Source organism: Cynocephalus volans, chromosome 7 (genome assembly GCF_027409185.1).
Source record: "Cynocephalus volans isolate mCynVol1 chromosome 7, mCynVol1.pri, whole genome shotgun sequence".
Classification (NCBI taxonomy): domain Eukaryota; kingdom Metazoa; phylum Chordata; class Mammalia; order Dermoptera; family Cynocephalidae; genus Cynocephalus; species Cynocephalus volans.
In genome coordinates this window covers 94564672-94583810 of record NC_084466.1, presented here as the reverse complement: position 1 = coordinate 94583810, position 19139 = coordinate 94564672, and the positions used below count along the sequence as shown (strand labels likewise).

The window sequence follows — 19139 nt, the reverse complement described above, 5'->3', positions numbered from 1 at the left end:
TTTTTATTAAATACTGAATACATGAAAAAGAATATAGTATAAGTATAATATATAAAAAATAAGAATAGAAAAATAAATACTCAAAACTATTAGTTTTTATGTGTGGTTTTTAAAATCTTTTAAAAATTTTTAGTGCTTTCTTGTTTTTATAAAACATTTTGTCCTTCTGAAAGTATCTTGTATATGTATTTTAAAATGAAGTGAGTTTAAAATGTTCACATGAATATGGCAGAATAACATACACATCATGTTTTGTTCCCTGTCAAATCCCAACTAAAATTATGGTAGAGTGTTTTGTTTTTGTTTTTTAAGTTGTAAGCCCACAAGATGGGATGAATAAAAAAGAAAACAGCCATACATTTTTGTAAGTTTGAAAGCAGATGGATGAGTGGCACCTAGCAAACCTAAAATGACCTAATTCTAAAATAGCAATGGGAGAAACTGAGAATCAACCCAATTTATGTCACAGATTTCTCAAAGCTCTGGATACTGGAGGCAAAGGGAGTGATGTTAAAATAAAGAGAATTGATTGAAAGCTGTTTGGGAATCTGTTAGATCCCTATATCTCCTCTCCTGTTCTATACAGTTTTTCCAACTGTAAACAAGACCCTAAGGAAGTAAGGAACAAAGCATGTAGATATCTGGGGAAAGAGTAAATAGCTAGGTGTGAAAATCCTGAACTGGGACTGAGACTGGCATGTGCAAGGAACAACAAATGAGAGATAGGAGAGCAGTTGGAGATGAAATAGCAGTTGGAGATGGAATCCACATTGTGTAGGGACTTGTAGACCATAGTAATGACTTTAGCTTTCATTCTAAGTGAAAAAGGAAGCCATTGGAAAGTATTGAGGAGAAGAGTAAAGTGATCTAACTTCCGTTTTTAAAGGTCACTCTAGGGGTCGGCCCCGTGGCTCACTTGGGAGAGTGCGGTGCTGGTAGCGCTGAGGCCACAGGTTCGGATCCCATATAGGGATGGCCGGTGTGCTCACTGGCTGAGCGTGGTGCAGACAACACCAAGCCAAGAGTTGCGATCCCCTTACCGGTCAAGTCACTCTAGTTGTATTGAGATTAGTCTGTGGCTGGGGTGGGTGAAGTGGGGATTAGTTAAGAAGTTATTGAATTCATCTAGACAAAAAAGCTGGTGGATTAGATGAGGATAGTAGTGGTAGAGGTGGTGTGAAAGAGTCAAATTCTGTATATATTTTTAAAGTAGAGCTAACAGCATTTGCTGATGGATTTGGATGAGAGGTATAACAAAAAGAGAAGTCAAAGATTATTCCAAGATTTTTGACTTGAGTATTTGAAAGAATGGAGTTGCCACTTACAGAGATGGAAAGAATGTGGAAGGAGCTGACTTGGAGAGAAAATCAAGGTTTGGTTTGGACTTGTGCAGTTTGAGATATCTTTTACACTACGTCAGACGTCAAGTAAGAAGTGGAAATAGGAGCTGGAGTTCAGAGAGATCTAGGCTGAGATTTGGAAGCTATCAGCATAAATAAAGCTATGATGCTAGATAAGGTCTCCTATGGAATGAATCTAGAAGGGAAGAGAAGAGGATTGAAGGTTGAGCCCAAGAATTTTCTAACATTCAGAGGTCATAAAAGCAAGGAGAAATCAGTAAAGACCGAGAAAGTCAGGGCAGAGAGAGAGAATAGTATCCTAGAAGCCGAGCAAAAACCATATTTTAAGAAGGCAGGAATAAATAGCTGTGTCAAATATTGCTGAGAGATCAAGTAAGATGAGGATACTTGACCATTGGATTTAGCAACATGTTGGTCATCAGTGACTGTGACAAGAGTTTTAATAAAGGCAAAAGCCTGATTGTAATAGGTTCAAGAGAGAATGTGAGATGTATTAGAACTTACCTGAAGGTATAGCTCCTCAAATATGAAACAGCACATGCATGAGGTTATTTGTTGTGACATCATATGTAATAATTATAAATATTGGAAATAGTGTAAATGCTTATCCATGGGGAACTAGTTGAATATACTTTGGTACATCTACACAGTGTAGTACTGTTTAATCATAAAAAAGAGTGGAGATGATTTCTGTGAACTGATATGAAGTGATTTACAGGAAAAACTCAGTAGCAGTGAGCACCGTGAACATACAGATCATGGTTTCTAAATACATTTCCCACTGAAAGGAACCAGACGAGGGCTTCTTGGAGAAATAGCTGATTTTTAAGTCTGGGGCAAGGAATATAAAATGAACCTGAAACAGATCTTGTGCCATAAATCTAGAAAGTACACAAAACTAGTAGAAACATGTCAAAAGAACATAGCAGCTGGTTTGAAGGGGTTCCCACTAATCAAATTAGGACAATTGGAACATCAAAAAGAATAATGATGATAATGGATTATAATATATTGAGTAAGAAAAAGAATCCATGAGTCCATAGTAATAAACAAACAAAACATAGTCGGCTGAGAAATAAACGTGGATGATATGACTATTTGCATTGTCCAATGTGTAATTGATTGATTCAGGCAGGTCATTAGTGGATGCTAACTAAAATCCATTAGGCCATTTGGGAGCAGCATAATTACATGATCTGAAAGTATCTTTTCACATATTACTTAATTACAGAGAATAAGATACCTTTACAGTGGCAAGATCCAGCATGCAGAAGGACTAGAAAATGCAGCCATTCTAAATTGGAATAAGAGAGAGAAGGGCTGTAGGAGAGATTTTCCCCAAGGAAAAATTGAAGTTGGTGAAAGAGTTTGGGGATGAATTGGTGGTAAGCACATAGGAAACAGAACCAAAAAAAAGAAGTATTTATTAGTTCCAGAGAATTATAAGTTATAGTACAAGAAAGGAATTTAATCATAGTTCTTTGTTGATTTAGCTGTGGATGATATTTTTACAAATTTACATTAAGTAAAAGCCAAAAATCATTTAAACAAAATTGTGAAATAATATTAAGAGCATGAGAGAGAGAAAGAGATTCTGTGTGTCAGGGGGTGTGTGATTACAAAATTTAATGCCAGATGAAACAGCTGTAAGAGTTAAAATCATTGCCTTTGGGGAGCAAGAATTAGGTTTAGTTTGGGGATACAGACAGAGACTTATTTTTATCATAAGTGTTGTAAAACTATTTCAACTATATGTATATTATTGTTTTTTAAAAGTATTTTAAAGTTTAAATTTTTGGAAATCATTTAGAGGAATCTTTATTTTATCTGAAAATTTTTGTAATGTGAAACAACACTTTCCCCGGTAATGCCAGGCAGCAGTAGATTAAAAATACATCAAATGAGGGCTGACCTGTTAGCTCAGTTGGTTAGAGCATGGTGTTGATAACACCAAGGTCCAGGGTTCGATCTCAGCACCGACCAGCTGCCAAAACAAAACCACGAGTCTTTTTTCTGATAGAAGGTCCCTGAGTGAAGATGAATAACTCTCTTTAGTTATTGAGTAAGGTTTGGAGTAGACTGTTAATATCTTTCTTTTCTTTCAGGTTTCATGTTTTCTTTTTAAAAATATCCTGGTTTCCTTAGTTATAAAATTAACTAAGGAAATTTTATAAAATTTTAAAAATTGTATAAAATTTTTTAGTGGAAATGTACAAAGAATAAAAATAAAACCTACCACCCAGAAATGACCTATTTGGACTATTCCATTTCCATTTTTTCCCCTCCTTCCTTTCTTTCTTTCTTCCTTTCTTTTTAAATTAAGAAATGTGATGTTTTTTATTAGTGGGTAATCATAGGAGCTGTAGATTTGCTGAGGAGAAAAAAGGCACAAATGGAAAAGGTAGAAGAAAACTGGGATACAAAACAAAGAAGGACAGAGAAATAAAGTAAAAACACAAAACTCTGCCTCTAAAACAAAACCAAATATACTTAAAAAAAAAAATAAAAAGTAGTCAAGCTCAGTCAGAACCCTGATTGTCTAGATTCTGAAATGAGTACATCGTGCAAGAAGAAGGCCTTTCTCTCACTGTCTTGCAGGCAGTCCTGTATCCAGGTCTGCTGTGCTATAGGGCTAGAGAAAAGAGTTTTAATTTTTTTTGGAGAACTGTGACTGGGAATCACTGACAACAGAGTCTGATAAATGAGGAACTTTATGAAACAGTTTTTCCTCCAGGTTCACCAAATATCATCTCCTGAAAGCAAGGTAAAAATTATATAAAGCAATTTAAATGTCATTATCGGGAGAATATTTTATTGAGGAGGGTGACATCATTTATGTGTATCTACATTCTTCAGTTCAAAACTAAATTTTGTTCTGTTCCAGTGTTCCTAGAATCCCATGGGCCTTTGCAATGACAGAAGTATGTGGCATGATTCTGTGCTATATTTGGCTCCTGGTTCTTCTTCTTCACAAACACAGGTACCTCGTTTATTCCATTAAAAACCTGGTAGTATCAAAGTCTCTTGTATCAAAGTCATCAAATCTTTTTGCTCCTTTGCAATTTCCTTGTTAATTTCCTTCTCTGGTCAGTGTGACATTGTAGTTATTGACAGGAAAATGTTTTGGGTTTGATTAACAAAAGAATCAGCCTAAGATAATTCCTACATATTTAGTAGTATTCTGAATGTATTTTACAGCCTTGAGCCAACTGTTGCCATCTAACCATATCTTTCTTTAGAAGCAAATCAGAAATACCACTTTCTGCAGAAGGATAGAAATTCAAACCACAGTCTTTGATCAGATGTTTAGATGGAACAAATTGTTCTCTGCTTGGAGGAGGCTCATTTAGAAAGGTTATTTCATACAACATGCACAGTGTGTTTTACTTTGGATGGTATAGGAAGTTGCTAAAAAGGAAAAGTGCTTCCTGGCACTTTCACCAAGAAATACGAAGGGAAGAATTTTTTTTTTTAAATTAAGGTAAGCATAAGGGGAGTCTTCTTTCCTACTTTATGGGGGAAATTATTTGATTTAAGTAAAAAATAAGGCATGGTGAGGAAAAAATCTAAAGAACTATAAAATTTGTGGCTATCTTCTGTCCACTGCCTTTGGAACACTGGAGAGGAATAAGAATGCTTTCTTGAATTTTTGATCCTTTTGCTACACTGGGAAGTGCTGAGGTAAACCACAGTGATGGGGTTTAGGTCCTGAGAAGTAGGTATTTCAGTGCTTTGAAGGTGAAAAGAAAGGTCGATGGTTGCTATTATTATCACTTCTAGGCCATACTGAGCTTCGTTCTTTCCTATCTTGTCCCATTTTGCATCAGTATTTTTAATTCTGGATTGCTTAAAACCAAAGGTAGTTTAAAAACACGTGTGTCACTGCTGCTTTCTGGTTAACTTTTCCTCACGAGACCCCATGGATTTGAATTTATCCACTCTTTATAACAGGAAAATTTTACCTGATAGAAAACCTTGGTAGGTTTAGCAAAGCATAACAGTGGTCAGTTAAGTGCAAGTGTTAATGTTTGCTTAGTCAAAGAAAGTGCTTCTCAAAGTGTGGTCTTTGTACAACTTTCATTAGAATCAGCTGAGTGTTTGTTAAAATGAAGATTCCTCCGCTCCATCCCAGATGTGCACACTAAACTTTGACACATACCTAGCCTTGTGTTCAGTACTCTGAGGGAGGGAAGGAAGGAGCATTTGAAAATACATAAAGTATACTATACTCCCTGTCCTCCAGAATCTTAGTCTGTTTTGGTTTAAGCTATTTAAAAAAGTACAAATGGTATCATGATGTAGTTTATGATTACCCAAATGACATCCAGAATTTTTGTTTGAGACATGCTTAATGCAAAACTTTAGTATTTTAAAAAAAACCATAGCTTAAGTTAGATGTTAGAATGCGTATTAGATGAACCACTTTAGTGTTCATAATGAGCAAAAAAAAAAATTCCTAGAATAATAGGTGTTTAACTTGGCCTCTTTATAATTTATGAGTAATTAATGAGTAACAGGACTAACTCTAAGCTTACTAGTCTTCTACCTTGTATAACTCTTACTTTCTCTTAGCCATATTATCTTATCAATGAAATGATGCTCTTGGAATCTAATTTAGGTCTGCACTGTTTTACTTGGCAGGCACTAGCCACATGTAGCTGTTTAAGTTTAAATTAATTAAAATGAAATAAAATTTAAAATTCAGTTCCTCAGTTATACTTGCCACATTTCAGATGCTCAAGAGCTACATATAGATAGTGCACAAGAGCCACTTTAGATAGCTTATTGGGCAGTATAGTTACAGAACATTTCCTTCATTGCACAGAATTCCATTGGACAGTGATGCTTTAAAGGGTCTCTAGGATTTCTGTCCTCTTCAAAGAGTCTAGTGTTTTTTCTGCTTGCTCTCCCTTCAGGTAAACATTTGATGCCTGGGGTTTTTTGATTTTTTTTCTTCTGATCTTTCCCCCTTTTTGGTCACCCTATTCACAGGTCAATACTTCTGCGAAGGCTCTGTAGTCTGATGGGCACTGTATTCTTGCTTCGCTGCTTTACCATGTTTGTGACCTCCCTCTCCGTGCCAGGACAGCACCTGCAGTGTACTGGAAAGGTAGCCTGCTACCTTCTTTGTCATTCTTTCTTGTTCTTGGTGGGTTGATGGCACAATATATGCAGTAGGACTAGAATTTGGTTTTTAATATTAAAATGTGCTTTTTGAGTATTTGCAATATCTGTAATAAACCTCTAGAAATAATTTGGTAAGCCATAATTTACCCCCCCACCGTTATTTCTATCCATTGATACTAGTTCTATGCCAGGGAGCTATAGGAAAAAAAAGTTTCTTTCGATTATCGTTTTTTGCTATTTTTTCCCTTTCCCACTGTCCTCAGCATCTTTAGTTCCACATATGACATGCTCTGGTCCCATCACTGTCCTCATCACTGCTTTTTAAAAAATGTTAGCAGTTTGACCATATCCCATTTAAAAATATAGTATTCCCTGTACTGGCCAGCAAAAAGAAAAAAGAAATGGCCAGATACAGGAATACTATATTTTTAATGGGATATGGTCAAACTTGACTTACATTTTTTAAAAAGCAGTGATTGAGGACTTGTGACTGGGACCAGAGCATGTCATATGTGGACTAAAGATGCTGAGGAAGTGGAGAAAGGGATCAAATAGCAAAAAAAGAGGGTTATGAATTACTAAAAAAAAAAAAAATTAAAGGCCTTAAAAACACTTGTACTTTATATACAAAATTGGCTGTTGTGACTCTAAATTTGGGTGAAAGAACTTATCCTACTTTTCTAGGCCTCCATGCTTTACTTTTGTGTTTTCAAATATTCAAATGTACGTATTAATGCCTTTGTTATTTTAATGTTGTTTGTAAAACAAAATAGTCAGTTCTTGTCCTGCTATATAAATAGCTGAAATGCCAACAAGGGAAGATTAAGCAGCCAGAGGAGATCAAGAACTAAACATATACCCTTGGGCTGAAGGGAGACAAAACTTTCTCCAGGTATTAGGAACGCTTAGACTGACCAGTAAGAGAGGGTGATGAGTTAACGGCACTTGAGATTTAATGTAAAGGAAAATTTTTTTGAGGTAAAAGCTGTTTTGGAGTTTGTTTTTCAAAACGGAAAAGTAATTTTTTCTAATTATAAAGTTATATAAGCTTATTGTAAAAATTCAAATTATATAGAAATGTATGCATTAAGAAGTGGAAGCTCACATAATTCCCCCTTTTTTAACCCCACTCCATAATACAGTTATATGTCAAGCCACACAGACCTTTTTTAAGCATGCTTACACACAAGTTTTATAGGTACTTTTTAAACAAAAGATAGGATTATATTGCAGGGCTGGCCAATTAGCTCAGTTGGTTAGAGTATGCCGTTATAACACCAAGGTCAAGTATTTGGATCCCCATATTGGCCAGCTGCAAAAAAAAAAAAGGGGCGGGGGATTATATTGCAGACATTGTTTTTTAGCTTATTTTTCATTTAATAGTAGGTCATTTACTTTTCTTCTGAAGAAATACATATAACTATATTCCTCTTTTTGATAGCTGCACAGTATTCTATTCTATGATTTACTAGTGTTCAAATCTTGTATATTTCCAAATTTCACTATTTATAAATAGTGCTGCAGAAAACATCCTGTACATTTGCGTTTTTGCACTTATTTGATTATCTCAAGATAAATTATTGGAAGTAGAATTATGGAATTAATGGACATACATAATGTATTGCTAAAATGCCACTTGAAAAGACTAGTTTTTCACTACTACCAACATGTATGCATATCAGTTTTCCCACCCTTTTGCCAGGTGCTTATTCTCTCTCACTCTTTTTTTTTTCTTTTTCTTTTTTTTGGTGGCTGGCCTAAATGGATTTGAACCCTTGACCTCAGTGTTATTAACACCACACTTTAACCAGCTGAACTGACTAGCCCTTATTATCACTCTTTTCAGTCATTGCCATTCTCAATAACAAAAGAGATCTGACACCTTTATGGTCTTATTGTTTATATTTAAATCTTTAATCTATTTTTAAATTTGTTTCTGTAGATGGTGTGAACAGTTTCCCTCAGAGAGTATGCTAATTGATTAAGAAAGACTTGAAGAAAAATATATGCTATTACACTGAAAAGAGACTTTCCTGTAGCTGAGGAATTTAATTGTGGGACAGCCACTGAAGAGAAGGATATATGTACATAGGACTGCAACACGTGCTACAGACATAAATTAGATACAATCCCTCTGTAGTATGGACAGCCTTTTTCTGTCTCTAATGACTGTTTTTCATTTTCAGTTAGTTATATGTGGGTATTTCTATTGAAATCTGCCCTAAATACTGTTAATTGCTTTGAATTATAATATAACCTACTTATTGACCTGTATTATGTGCAGCAATCATTAAAAATAGAAAGTTAGATGATAGTAACTAGCATTCAGATCCCTTACAGCAACCTCCATAAGGCACTTTCATTGTAATAAATTAATTGCTTGAAACTGCATTCCCAGAAGTGAGTGATTTGGGAACAGAACCAGAACATGCCTGTTTTTGAAATTTAGAAACACTTAAAGCAAATATCTGCTCCTTATCAAAGCATCCTATTCATTCTGCTCTGTTGTGTTCTAGTTTTCATTTTTCTAGAAGAATATATGGGACATTGACAATGGGAAAGGATAGGGAGACTTGAGTAACTGAGAGATAATTGCCTTTTTTTGATTGGCATCATTTATTTCCTATTCTTGGTTGAGACTTTTTCCTAGCAATCTCTTCTCTTCACTATATAATTTTTTATATTCTCAAGAGTAACATCTCTAATCCTATACTCATTAGAAGTCATGGAAGAACCAAACCATATGTATTTGTTTAGTTAGTATCTTCTCTTTCTTTTCTCTGATGATAAGTTCCTCTTCCTATCTTTCCCTTAATTGTGAAAGGGAAAGCTGGGCAGTGTATAATCAGCAGGTGAGATTTTTAATGAGATTGTGATATGAGGTTGTTCCTTTTGGTCATTAGCCATAGTAGAATGGTTAAGACATAGGGCTTTGGAATTGGCCTTCCCTTGGGTTCATAGCCTGGCCACATTACTTAGCTGTGTGACCTCTCTAAGACAGTTTCTTCATCTGCACAATTGAATCACTTCATAGGATTGTTGTGGAAATTAAATGCAATAACACATAAAGCATTTAACAGTATACCTTGCATCATGTAAAAGCACATGCAATTTTAGCAACTTTTTGTATTATTATTATGTGTTAAATGACTTTTTAAAAAATGACTATCTTCCCACCTTTTTTTCAAGAGCAACTATCATCCAAACTTCCTCAAAATGGATTGCTTTTTTAAGCTTATGTGTGGGGGCAAGGATTAGGTGTGGCTGCTGATGACTGAAAATACAAAATTGCTGTGGTTTAATAAGCACACAATGGCTTATTCTGGCTCATAAAAGAAGTCTGAAAGTAGGTACTCTTAGGTCTGGTGTGATAACTTTATGGAGTCATCAAAACCCCATGATTCTTCTGTCTTTCTGCTCTACTATCCTAACACTTGGCTTGCATCTTCGAAGCCAATTTGTGGTCCAAGATGGCTGCTGGAGAGCTTCAACTATCATGTCAGAGTTATAGGCTAGAAGAAGGAAAGGTAGCAAGGTAGAAAGGACTTCCTCCAAGTTCGTGTCTCTTTGCTTTATAAATAGCCTTCCCAGAAATCCTTTACACTTCTACTTAACACCTTATTGCACAGAACTTAGTCACATGGCCACACCTAGCTGCAAGGGAGGCTGGGAAATGCAATGTTTTGGCTGAGTTTATTGTCACAGCAATATATTTGAGATTCTGTTACTAGTGAAGAACAAGGAGGATGGATATTGAATGGTAGCCATTGATTTCTATCATAGCCTATTTCTGTCTTTTTTATTGACACGTTGTAATTGTATGTATTTATGGGATACAATTTGATGTTTCAATATATGTATATGTTGTATAATGATCAAATCAGGGTATTTAGTGTATCTATCACCTCATGCATTTATCATTTACGGTGAGAACATTCAGAAACCTCTTTCTACCTATTTTGTAATATATAATACATACTGCATCCTCACCCTACTGTGCAAAAGAACACCAGAACTTATTCCTCCTATCTAATTGTAACTTTGTACCTGTTGGCCCAACCTCTCCCCATCGTCTCCCTCCGATAGCCCCCCCTCTAGTCTCTGGTAACCACTGTTCCTACTCTGCTTCTATGATATCTTTTTTTTTTTTAGATTCTGCATATGAGTAAGAATCATGTAGTATTTGTCTGTGTCTGGCTTATTTCACTTAACATGCTGTCCCTAGGTCCATCCACATTATCACAAATGACAGGGTTTCATTCCTTTTTATGGCTGAATAGTATTCATTGTGTGTATATACACCACATTTTCTTTATTCATTCATCTGCTGTTGGACATTTCTCAAAAGATATTTCAATTTTTCAAAGACATTCAGATGGCCAACAGTACATGCAAAAATGCTCAACATCAGGGAAATGCAAATAAAATCCACAATGACATACTACCTCATTCCAGTTAGAATAGCTATTATCAAAAAGACAAAAGAAAACAAGTGGTGGTGAGGATATGGAGAAAAGGTAACACACACTGTTGGTGGGATTGTAAAGTAGTACTTATATAGCCACCATGGAAAACAGTACGGAGGTTCCTCAAAAAATTAAAAGTAAAACTACGATATGGTCCAGAAATCCCACTACTGGGTATATAAACAAAGGAAATGAAATTGGTATGTCAAAGAGATATCTGCACTCCCATGTTTATTGTAGCATTATGTCCAATAGCTAAGGTACAATGGAATCAACCCAAGTGTTTAACGACAGATGAATAGATAAAGAAAATGTGGTGTATATAGCCAGTTTCTTACTGGCAGGGACAGCCAAACAAATGCTACTGTGATACTATATTAAAAACTTACAGATGTTTTTGTTATAGTGACCTTTTCATTGTAAAGGAATTACATTGATTTCATTTAATTACTAAAATATTTCTGAGTACACAGCCAAGATTTGACCACCCATTTTAGAGTCTGCCTGGAATAACTAGACTCGGGGCCTGGTTTCTTTTCCTTAGATCTTATTTCTGAATCATTCAACATTTGAATTTCAGTGGGAAATGGGTGTTGGGAAGCACCCATGTCCCCAAGCATTTGAAACACTAATTCATAACTTTCCTTATAGATATATGGCAGCGTATGGGAAAAATTACACCGGGCCTTTGCCATTTGGAGTGGCTTTGGAATGACCCTGACTGGTGTTCACACTTGTGGAGATTACATGTTCAGTGGCCACACAGTCGTCCTAACTATGCTGAATTTCTTTGTCACTGAATGTAAGTATCTTTTTAGTGCTTCTATGCACATTTGATGACTGACTGCAGAGGAGGCTGTGGGAAGAGTGTCAAGTCATATGAAGAATGGGCAAAACAGTGACCAAAGAAACATGTGACTGAGAAGCATTCGAAGGATTGTGATTTTAAAACGATCTTTCTGTCCTTTTTCTAGATACACCAAGAAGCTGGAATTTCTTGCACACTTTATCCTGGGTTCTCAACCTCTTTGGAATCTTCTTCATCTTGGCTGCCCACGAACATTATTCCATTGATGTGTTTATTGCCTTTTATATCACAACAAGACTCTTTTTGTACTACCATACTCTAGCCAATACCAGAGCATATCATCAGAGTAGGAGAGCAAGGATTTGGTTTCCCATGTTTTCTTTTTTTGAATGCAATGTTAATGGCACAGTACCTAATGAATATTGTTGGCCATTTTCAAAACCAGCAATAATGAAAAGACTAATTGGGTGAAAACTGTATCTTTGTAATGAGTTCATGATTAAATGTATAGTAGTTGTTGAAAACAAATAATTTTGCTCTTTCCCCCTTCTGTTCCTGGATGACTTGCTTTTTGGTTTATATGTTGACAAAGTAAAGTTCCCAAGGCTATGATTATAAAAGAGTGGGAAAGAACAGTCAAGAGTCCTTACATAGTTGTTTGAGCAAAAAGCTTAAGTAGATGTTTTCTGTCCCTTCTCTTTAGGGAGACTTAATGTTGTGTCAGAGTCAGCCTGTTGCTCTTACCTGTCGAGTATTTGCTTATTGAACTTAAGCAAATCAACTTAAGCAGTTTGCTGGTTGGAGGATTTTTTATTGATTTCCAGTAGGACTTTAGTCAAGAAGTAATATTCTTTGAAGCTCCTTATTATCTTCAAAGGAAAAATCCCTACCAAGTGAGCAATAATTGTTCTTTGAACTAATCTCCGTGTCTGTTTGAAAACTTAACAACTTGGAAAGTGATCTGTTTTACTGACAAATATTTTTTGCCTTTGAGCCATCTTTAAGAAGAATATACTGAGCATACCAGGATGCCTGAAACAAGAAGAGAATGAAAGGGGCCATACATAAGAAGATAAAACACTAATGAGGATGTCACCAGCCTCCTCATTAATGCAGATATAGGGCTGGTATTTTGCACCAAAGATGCAACAACAGATGCAGTACCTATTTTGTTCTGACGGTTCAGTATGACCATCAGTAAGTATTCATGGGGGTAAAATGGCTGCATCCATAAAAATAAACTGGCTTAATTTTAGTGGTGTAGGTACCTGGGATAACTTTGTGCTACAGTTGTTAGACAGATGACAGCCCAATTTTATGATTTTTTAAATGGTGTTATTTAATGAGCTAAACAGAAGTGTTCTACCAGGTGTTAGATAAAGTTCTTATGTCATTAAGTAGAGAAGTATGCATGCAAAGAATTTTTTTCTCCTGAAAGAAATTTATAACAGGTTGCTGGCATAATATAACTTTTTGGTTTTTAAAATTTCTCATTTTTGGCCATTGGAACTAAACAGTCTCAGATATACTTGGATACAAAAAAGTTTTGTTATTTTTTATTTTTAAATATAATTGTGTATATACATTCTTTCTGTTTAGTCTTAATTTGGCAGTCAGGAAGTGATAGAACTTAGCTGCTGTTTATAACACTAGAAATTTAGTACCTTAAGTAATTTCACCTCTGATAACATTTGTCACTTTATTTTTAATGATTTTATATAGTAGTTATGACAGTAGGATGGTTATGGAATTGGAATTTGATCCCCAGCTGATGAGCTTAGCCACTTGAAATATTAATTGCGTGGTTTTTACATTCCATTTTAAAACAAGGAGTTAGAAAAGCTGCTGGTGTATTGAGGTCTAAAATTAGGCCACACAGCAGAAGCCTGTTCCTTCCTTATCTAGGTGAAACATTTTATTTTTGCACTTTGAGTCATTTTCCCATCCCTGTATAAGCAACAGGGGACCCTGAATGAATTGTGTAGGAAAGGAATATTATGCAAACAAGTTTCAACCAGTGCTGAATGACCCCAATTTGGGTCTGGTCTGAGTATTTTTTATTTCTCACTTGAGAAATGGCACAAGGTAACTGAAGTTTTATTACGCTTTTAAATCTCACACTTCAGAATCTTACCCTATCTTAAATTGTTGATTCTATTACATGCTAGAGACAAAAATGCTGACATCTCATCTAAAGAAATTGCATAATCATGAAGGGTGAAGGATATTTTCTATGCCAATTAGAGTGGTTTGACCATTGAGGTTACAAGATGCGTTACTGCCATTTTTTCCAAATGACAGAACAAGACTGGATTCAGGTAGGGAGGGACTAAGTAAGGTTGGCTTTTGAAAAAATGTTCAAAAAGTGTTCAAAAAAAGTGACAACATTAGTTTTAAAATGTTAAATAGCTATTAGTGGTAAATTTCCTGACATCAGTCTTCTTTCCTTCATATGGATTCTGTTCTAGAACGAAATAGAAAAATACGCAGAGCTATTGACATTGAGAGTACCTAACAACAGACTGCAATGAGGATTGTAAAATAACTTTTCAGCCTTGCATTTACTTATGTCTGTTTTGAGGAAAAGATAAGCTAGACTAATAATTTATTGCTTTATCTATGACAAAGCAGTGTTTACATAAATTAATCATCTCCAAGTCTCTTTCTTGGAAAACTCTGAGACAAAATTTTCAGTTTTTTAAAAACATGAAACCTGTATTTTAGTTGCTTTTTGTTTTGTCCAGAAATTTCCAGATTTTCATCTTCGTATTTTTTTTTTCTTGTTAAAATCTGAACCATACTGAAGATTGTATTTATGTTTACATTTTGGGTGTGACTGTGGCTAGGTAGACAAGCTGCATGCCTTAGGTCTACATATTTTTTGATGTTGTATTTGGTTCTACGTTTGCAGACTTGTGAGAGGCTTACATCAATGAGACCTTAGTATAGAAGAAACCAAAAGGTTTTTCGTTTGGGAATGCAAACTGGAGGTTATGTTGAAGGTTCTAAATGCATTTTCTAGGTTCCTAGCAGCAGTGCTGCCTCCCCCCCCCACCCCGGCTTTCTTTTTTTTAAAAGACCAGGCAAGGTAGTGACTATGGAAAGGTAATTGAAGTTGGTGGGCAGTAAGAGGTTTTGAAGAAGGCAAGTTTGCTATAATCACCAAATAATTTGGGGGGAACCTCTTTTAGTTATCTGCAGAATTCTCAACATGCCTATCCTCTCCGTAGTTCTCTGTGACCAGAATTGCTAGGGCAAGAATATAACTTCCATGTGCTGGCTCTGTGTTTATTAGTATTCTTTTAAATCAGAGAGCAGTGTTAGCCATAGAACCAGTGAGTTAAATAAGTGTGAGCTGTTCACAAGAAAAACCCATTGACTGAGAGACCTGCTGATAGTGAAAATCTGATACTGCAAGTGCTAGTCTTTCCTACCCCGTACCTGTGTGAGTGTTATTACTAAGAATTCCAGAAATTCTATAATTTGTAAATGGGGAACAGAGGAGCCAAATCCTTTTATAGCTGATAAGAAACAGTCTGTTTTAGGAACATCTATTTGGAAAGTGTTATTCATATATTCATTAAATCACATTTATAACACTAACCTGCTTTGACTGTATTCAGCAAAAGGCAATTTTTATCGTTAATTTCATAGTAAACTTTTAAGGGATTCTAGATCCAAAATGCTTGAGAACGTTAACCATATTCTTGTTTTAAACTCTAAGATTTAATAAATGTAATTCTTTGATGGTCTTTTTATAGACTGTTATCCCATACTAAAAAGTAATTATAGTATAGTCATTTGTCAGTTCTTTAAGGTATGCAGGCATTTGAGACAAGAAAGCTATCTTTTAGAATAGTCCAATTGCTTTCTTTTTTTTTTTTTTTTTTTTTAAGATGACCGGTAAGGGGATCTTAACCCTTGGCTTGGTGTTGTCAGCTCCACGCTCAGCCAGTGAGCGAACCGGCCATCCCTATATAGGATCCGAACCCATGGCCTTGGTGTTATCAGCACCGCACTCTCCCCAGTGAGCCACGGGCCGGTCCCAATTGCTTTCTTAAACAGTATTTCTTTCATTTAGATGTTTCAAAGCCAACAAAGCCTGTCAGTTTTAATGCCAGTTTAGATAGTTTGTATTTGTAAAATGTTTAGTCTGAATTACACCTATACTTCTATAGTGGAGAATTGTAAGTAACATCAAAGGTCAGAATGCTTCAAGTGACCGGTGAGGACAGACGGAAGTTGAGTTGGTTTTCGTTTGTTTTTTTCCTCTCTGTCTTAGAGTGGCTTTGAATTACTAAAATCAGTATGAAAGTAGGTATTTGTCCTCCTCTCACCTCCCTCCGATCGAATGCCACCAATTTCAAATAACTAAAATGTGACAAATTATGTTGTATCAAGTTCAATACAAATAGCTATGAAATCTATAAGCCATTTTTCAGCTACTGATAAGTTGGTTTTTAGAATACATTCTACTCAATTAACCAAAGGACTTTTTATTCAGTGTACTCCATGTTTCAGCATAAGGAAGCTTTGTGACTGATAAGGCAGGAAAAGGAACACGATGTTAACTTCATTGTTATTGCAGGTCAGTTTCAATCTGAACTACTGGGTTTTTGGAAGACCTGAACAAGGCCAGGCTGGGTGATATTATCAGTTAGTAATGTCATCTTTAAAATGTGTAATAATTTTTCATTCAGAGAATCTATGGATTGTTAGGACAATGAAGTATTTCTGATAGGGAACAAAGGAAGTAGAAACTGGTACTCAATGGGAGAACAAGTTAGCTTGGACTAAAGTGAGCATGTTTTGTTTGAGAATTCTACTTAAATGCCTCCCTTTCCACAGAGAAACAAGTATTACTTGAACATGTGAAAGTTTCTGTGGTAGCCGTACCTTGAAGCACAGTATTGTACATAAGTAAATATCTTGATTCTAAATTAAATCCAGATTTAACTAATATATATTATTTTATATCTTTGTTGTATTAAAATGTTTAAAAACACTAAAAATAAAACATTTGAAAGTTGGATTGCAGTTTCTTATTTAAATATCTTTGCATTATTAATGCCAGCTGACCTTTTTTTAATACAGTGAATTTTAAATTTTTGCAAATGATTGAGCTCTGCAACTTTGTAGTATCTAGTTCCTGCCATTAAAGCTCACATGACACATTAAAGTTTTTTGCCTGTTTTTTGTTTTTATTGTAGGTTATGTAGGAAGGTGCCATCATCCTGTCAAGTGAGCTTTGGAGATAATGATGAACAGAAAAAGAAGGGAGAAGGGTTGTTAGGGGTAGCCCAGTAGCCCAGAACCATGGAGTAGCTGGAACACTAAGCCTTGTCAGACTTGCAGGGACCGTTCGAGCTTTAATTCATGACTAAACTTGGTTTCTTTCTTTTTTTTCTTTCTTTCTTTCTTTCTTTCTTCTTTCTTTCTTTCTTTCTTTCTTTCTTTCTTTCTTTCTTTCTCTTTCTTTCTTTCTTTCTTTCTCTCTCTCTCTCTCTCTCTCTCTCTCTCTCTCTCTCTCTTTTCTTTCTTTCTTTCTTTCTTTCTTTCTTTCTTTCTTTCTTTCTTTCTTTCTTTCTTTCTTTCTTTCTTTCTTTCTTTCTTTCTTTCTCAGGGTTTTTTCTTTGTTTGTTTGTTTGCTTGTTGTTTTTATAAGATGACTGGTAAGGTGATCTTAACCCTTGTCTTGGTGTTGTCAGCACCACGCTCACCCAGTGAGCTAACCGGCCATCCCTATATGGGATCCGAACCTGGAGCCTTGGTGTTATCAGCACCACACTCTCCCGAGTGAGCCACGGGCCAGCCCTAAAGTTGGTTTCTTGATCACTGCTAATATGTTGCCTCTGTAGAGCTGGCCCCAGCTGGTTTTTTGTGGGAATTCTGGGAAAGAAGAGTCCAGCAGAGATCTAGAGGTGGCTTGGTGGAATGGAAAATGCACTGGATTTAGACTTAGGATCTGGGTGTGAGTCGCATTTCTGCCACTGATTAACTCAGGTTTTTTCTTCAAGCCTCCACTTAACCTTATGTGTTAAATGGGAAGAAATGCCTATCTCATAGGTTGTATTAAGAGCCAGACTATGAAAGTACTGTAGCCTTACTGGCTAAGCACCTAATACATAATCCTGAAATATTAGTTGAATTAGGTCAATAAAAATAGGACCTATGCCCCCAGAGAACTAATAATCTAGCTGGAAGATCACATGAAAAGATAGCTAAGCACATTCACTGGAGGAATAGATCAGTAATTTTGAAACTGCCTGGTCGACATCATGGTCAAGGGTTCAGATCCCCATACCCACCAGCTGCCAAAAAACAAACAAAAAAAATTGCCTGGCCAAATATCATCAGGGTTAGAGGAAGGAGGTGGGGCTTTCATTTCACTTGTACTATTTTCATCCTGAATTGGTATTTAATATATTTGGCTTTCCCAGTAGCCTTTACCTTTGAAAAAAGGGTTGGATAGAAAAAGAAATGTTTGGAAACTGCTGAGGCAATAGATAAGTTTACTGTCTTCATCTAGCTTGGGAGAGGAAGGGCTTACTGAGGACTGGGGGTGCCTAAGAAGAATTCACTAAGCAGGTGAAACTTGAACTGAACCTTCCCTGAAGGATAGGTCAAGGACATGATCAAAGGCTTAGAGGATAGGATAGTCAAGGACATGATCAAAGGCTTAGAGGGCTCTAATTGCAATGCAAAAAAAAGTTGGATTTATTTGTATATGTATTAGGGAGCTGTTGACAGGTTATGTGTTTGATTTGATTATAAATGGAAGCGTTGGGAATGCCTCTTTCAGTGGCTAAGTTGTGGGTACAGGTATAAGTAGTTCTGTAAAACAGGAAGAGGTAAACAGCACAAGTGTGAGTCAGAGAGGTAACGTGGTGGAAAGCATACAAAAGATCAAACTGGAGATGAAGGGAAAGCTAGAGACCCTAAGATAGTAGGTCAAGGCATAGCCTGTAGGAGGTCTTTGCCACAGCCAAGAAAGATCAAAGCCCAAACAAATGAGCTGCCAACTGCTACTAGCTGGTGTAATATGAATCTAAGGTATAATATACCCTGTATCCAAAATTGTCTCTCTTATGGCCTACCCGTTGGCATGCTGGGCTGCCAGGCATAAAGTGGAGCGGGAGCTGGTTCTGGCAGAAACATTAGTAGGAGGGTGCTGGGCTCAGAGAGTACCTCACAAGAGCTCAGTTGTCACCTTCACCTGTAACTTTGAAGACAACCAAATGTTAAAGTCAAATAAAATATACAGACAAATCTGCAAATGTTTTATTCGGGAATCACAGAATTGCAGTTTGGGGCATACACACAGACCCGTGTGGTCTCTGGTACGTTCAAAGAACAAAGGAAGAGTTGGAGTTTTAT

General features: G+C 36.1%; 1 protein-coding gene across 2 annotated transcripts in view; it reads left to right on the top strand.

Annotated features, from left to right (window-relative positions):
* The window catches only part of SAMD8 (sterile alpha motif domain containing 8), a 48056-nt gene extending 35763 nt beyond the window's left edge, over positions 1-12293 (top strand). For both annotated transcript variants that reach the window (XM_063102863.1, XM_063102864.1), the window contains exons 3-6: positions 4246-4341; positions 6354-6471; positions 11606-11756; positions 11929-12293. In XM_063102863.1, coding sequence (XP_062958933.1) covers positions 4246-4341; positions 6354-6471; positions 11606-11756; positions 11929-12233 — 670 coding nt within the window. In that variant the 3' untranslated portion in view covers positions 12234-12293. The remainder of the gene's footprint in view (positions 1-4245; positions 4342-6353; positions 6472-11605; positions 11757-11928) is intronic.
* The last annotated feature ends 6846 nt before the right edge of the window (positions 12294-19139 follow it).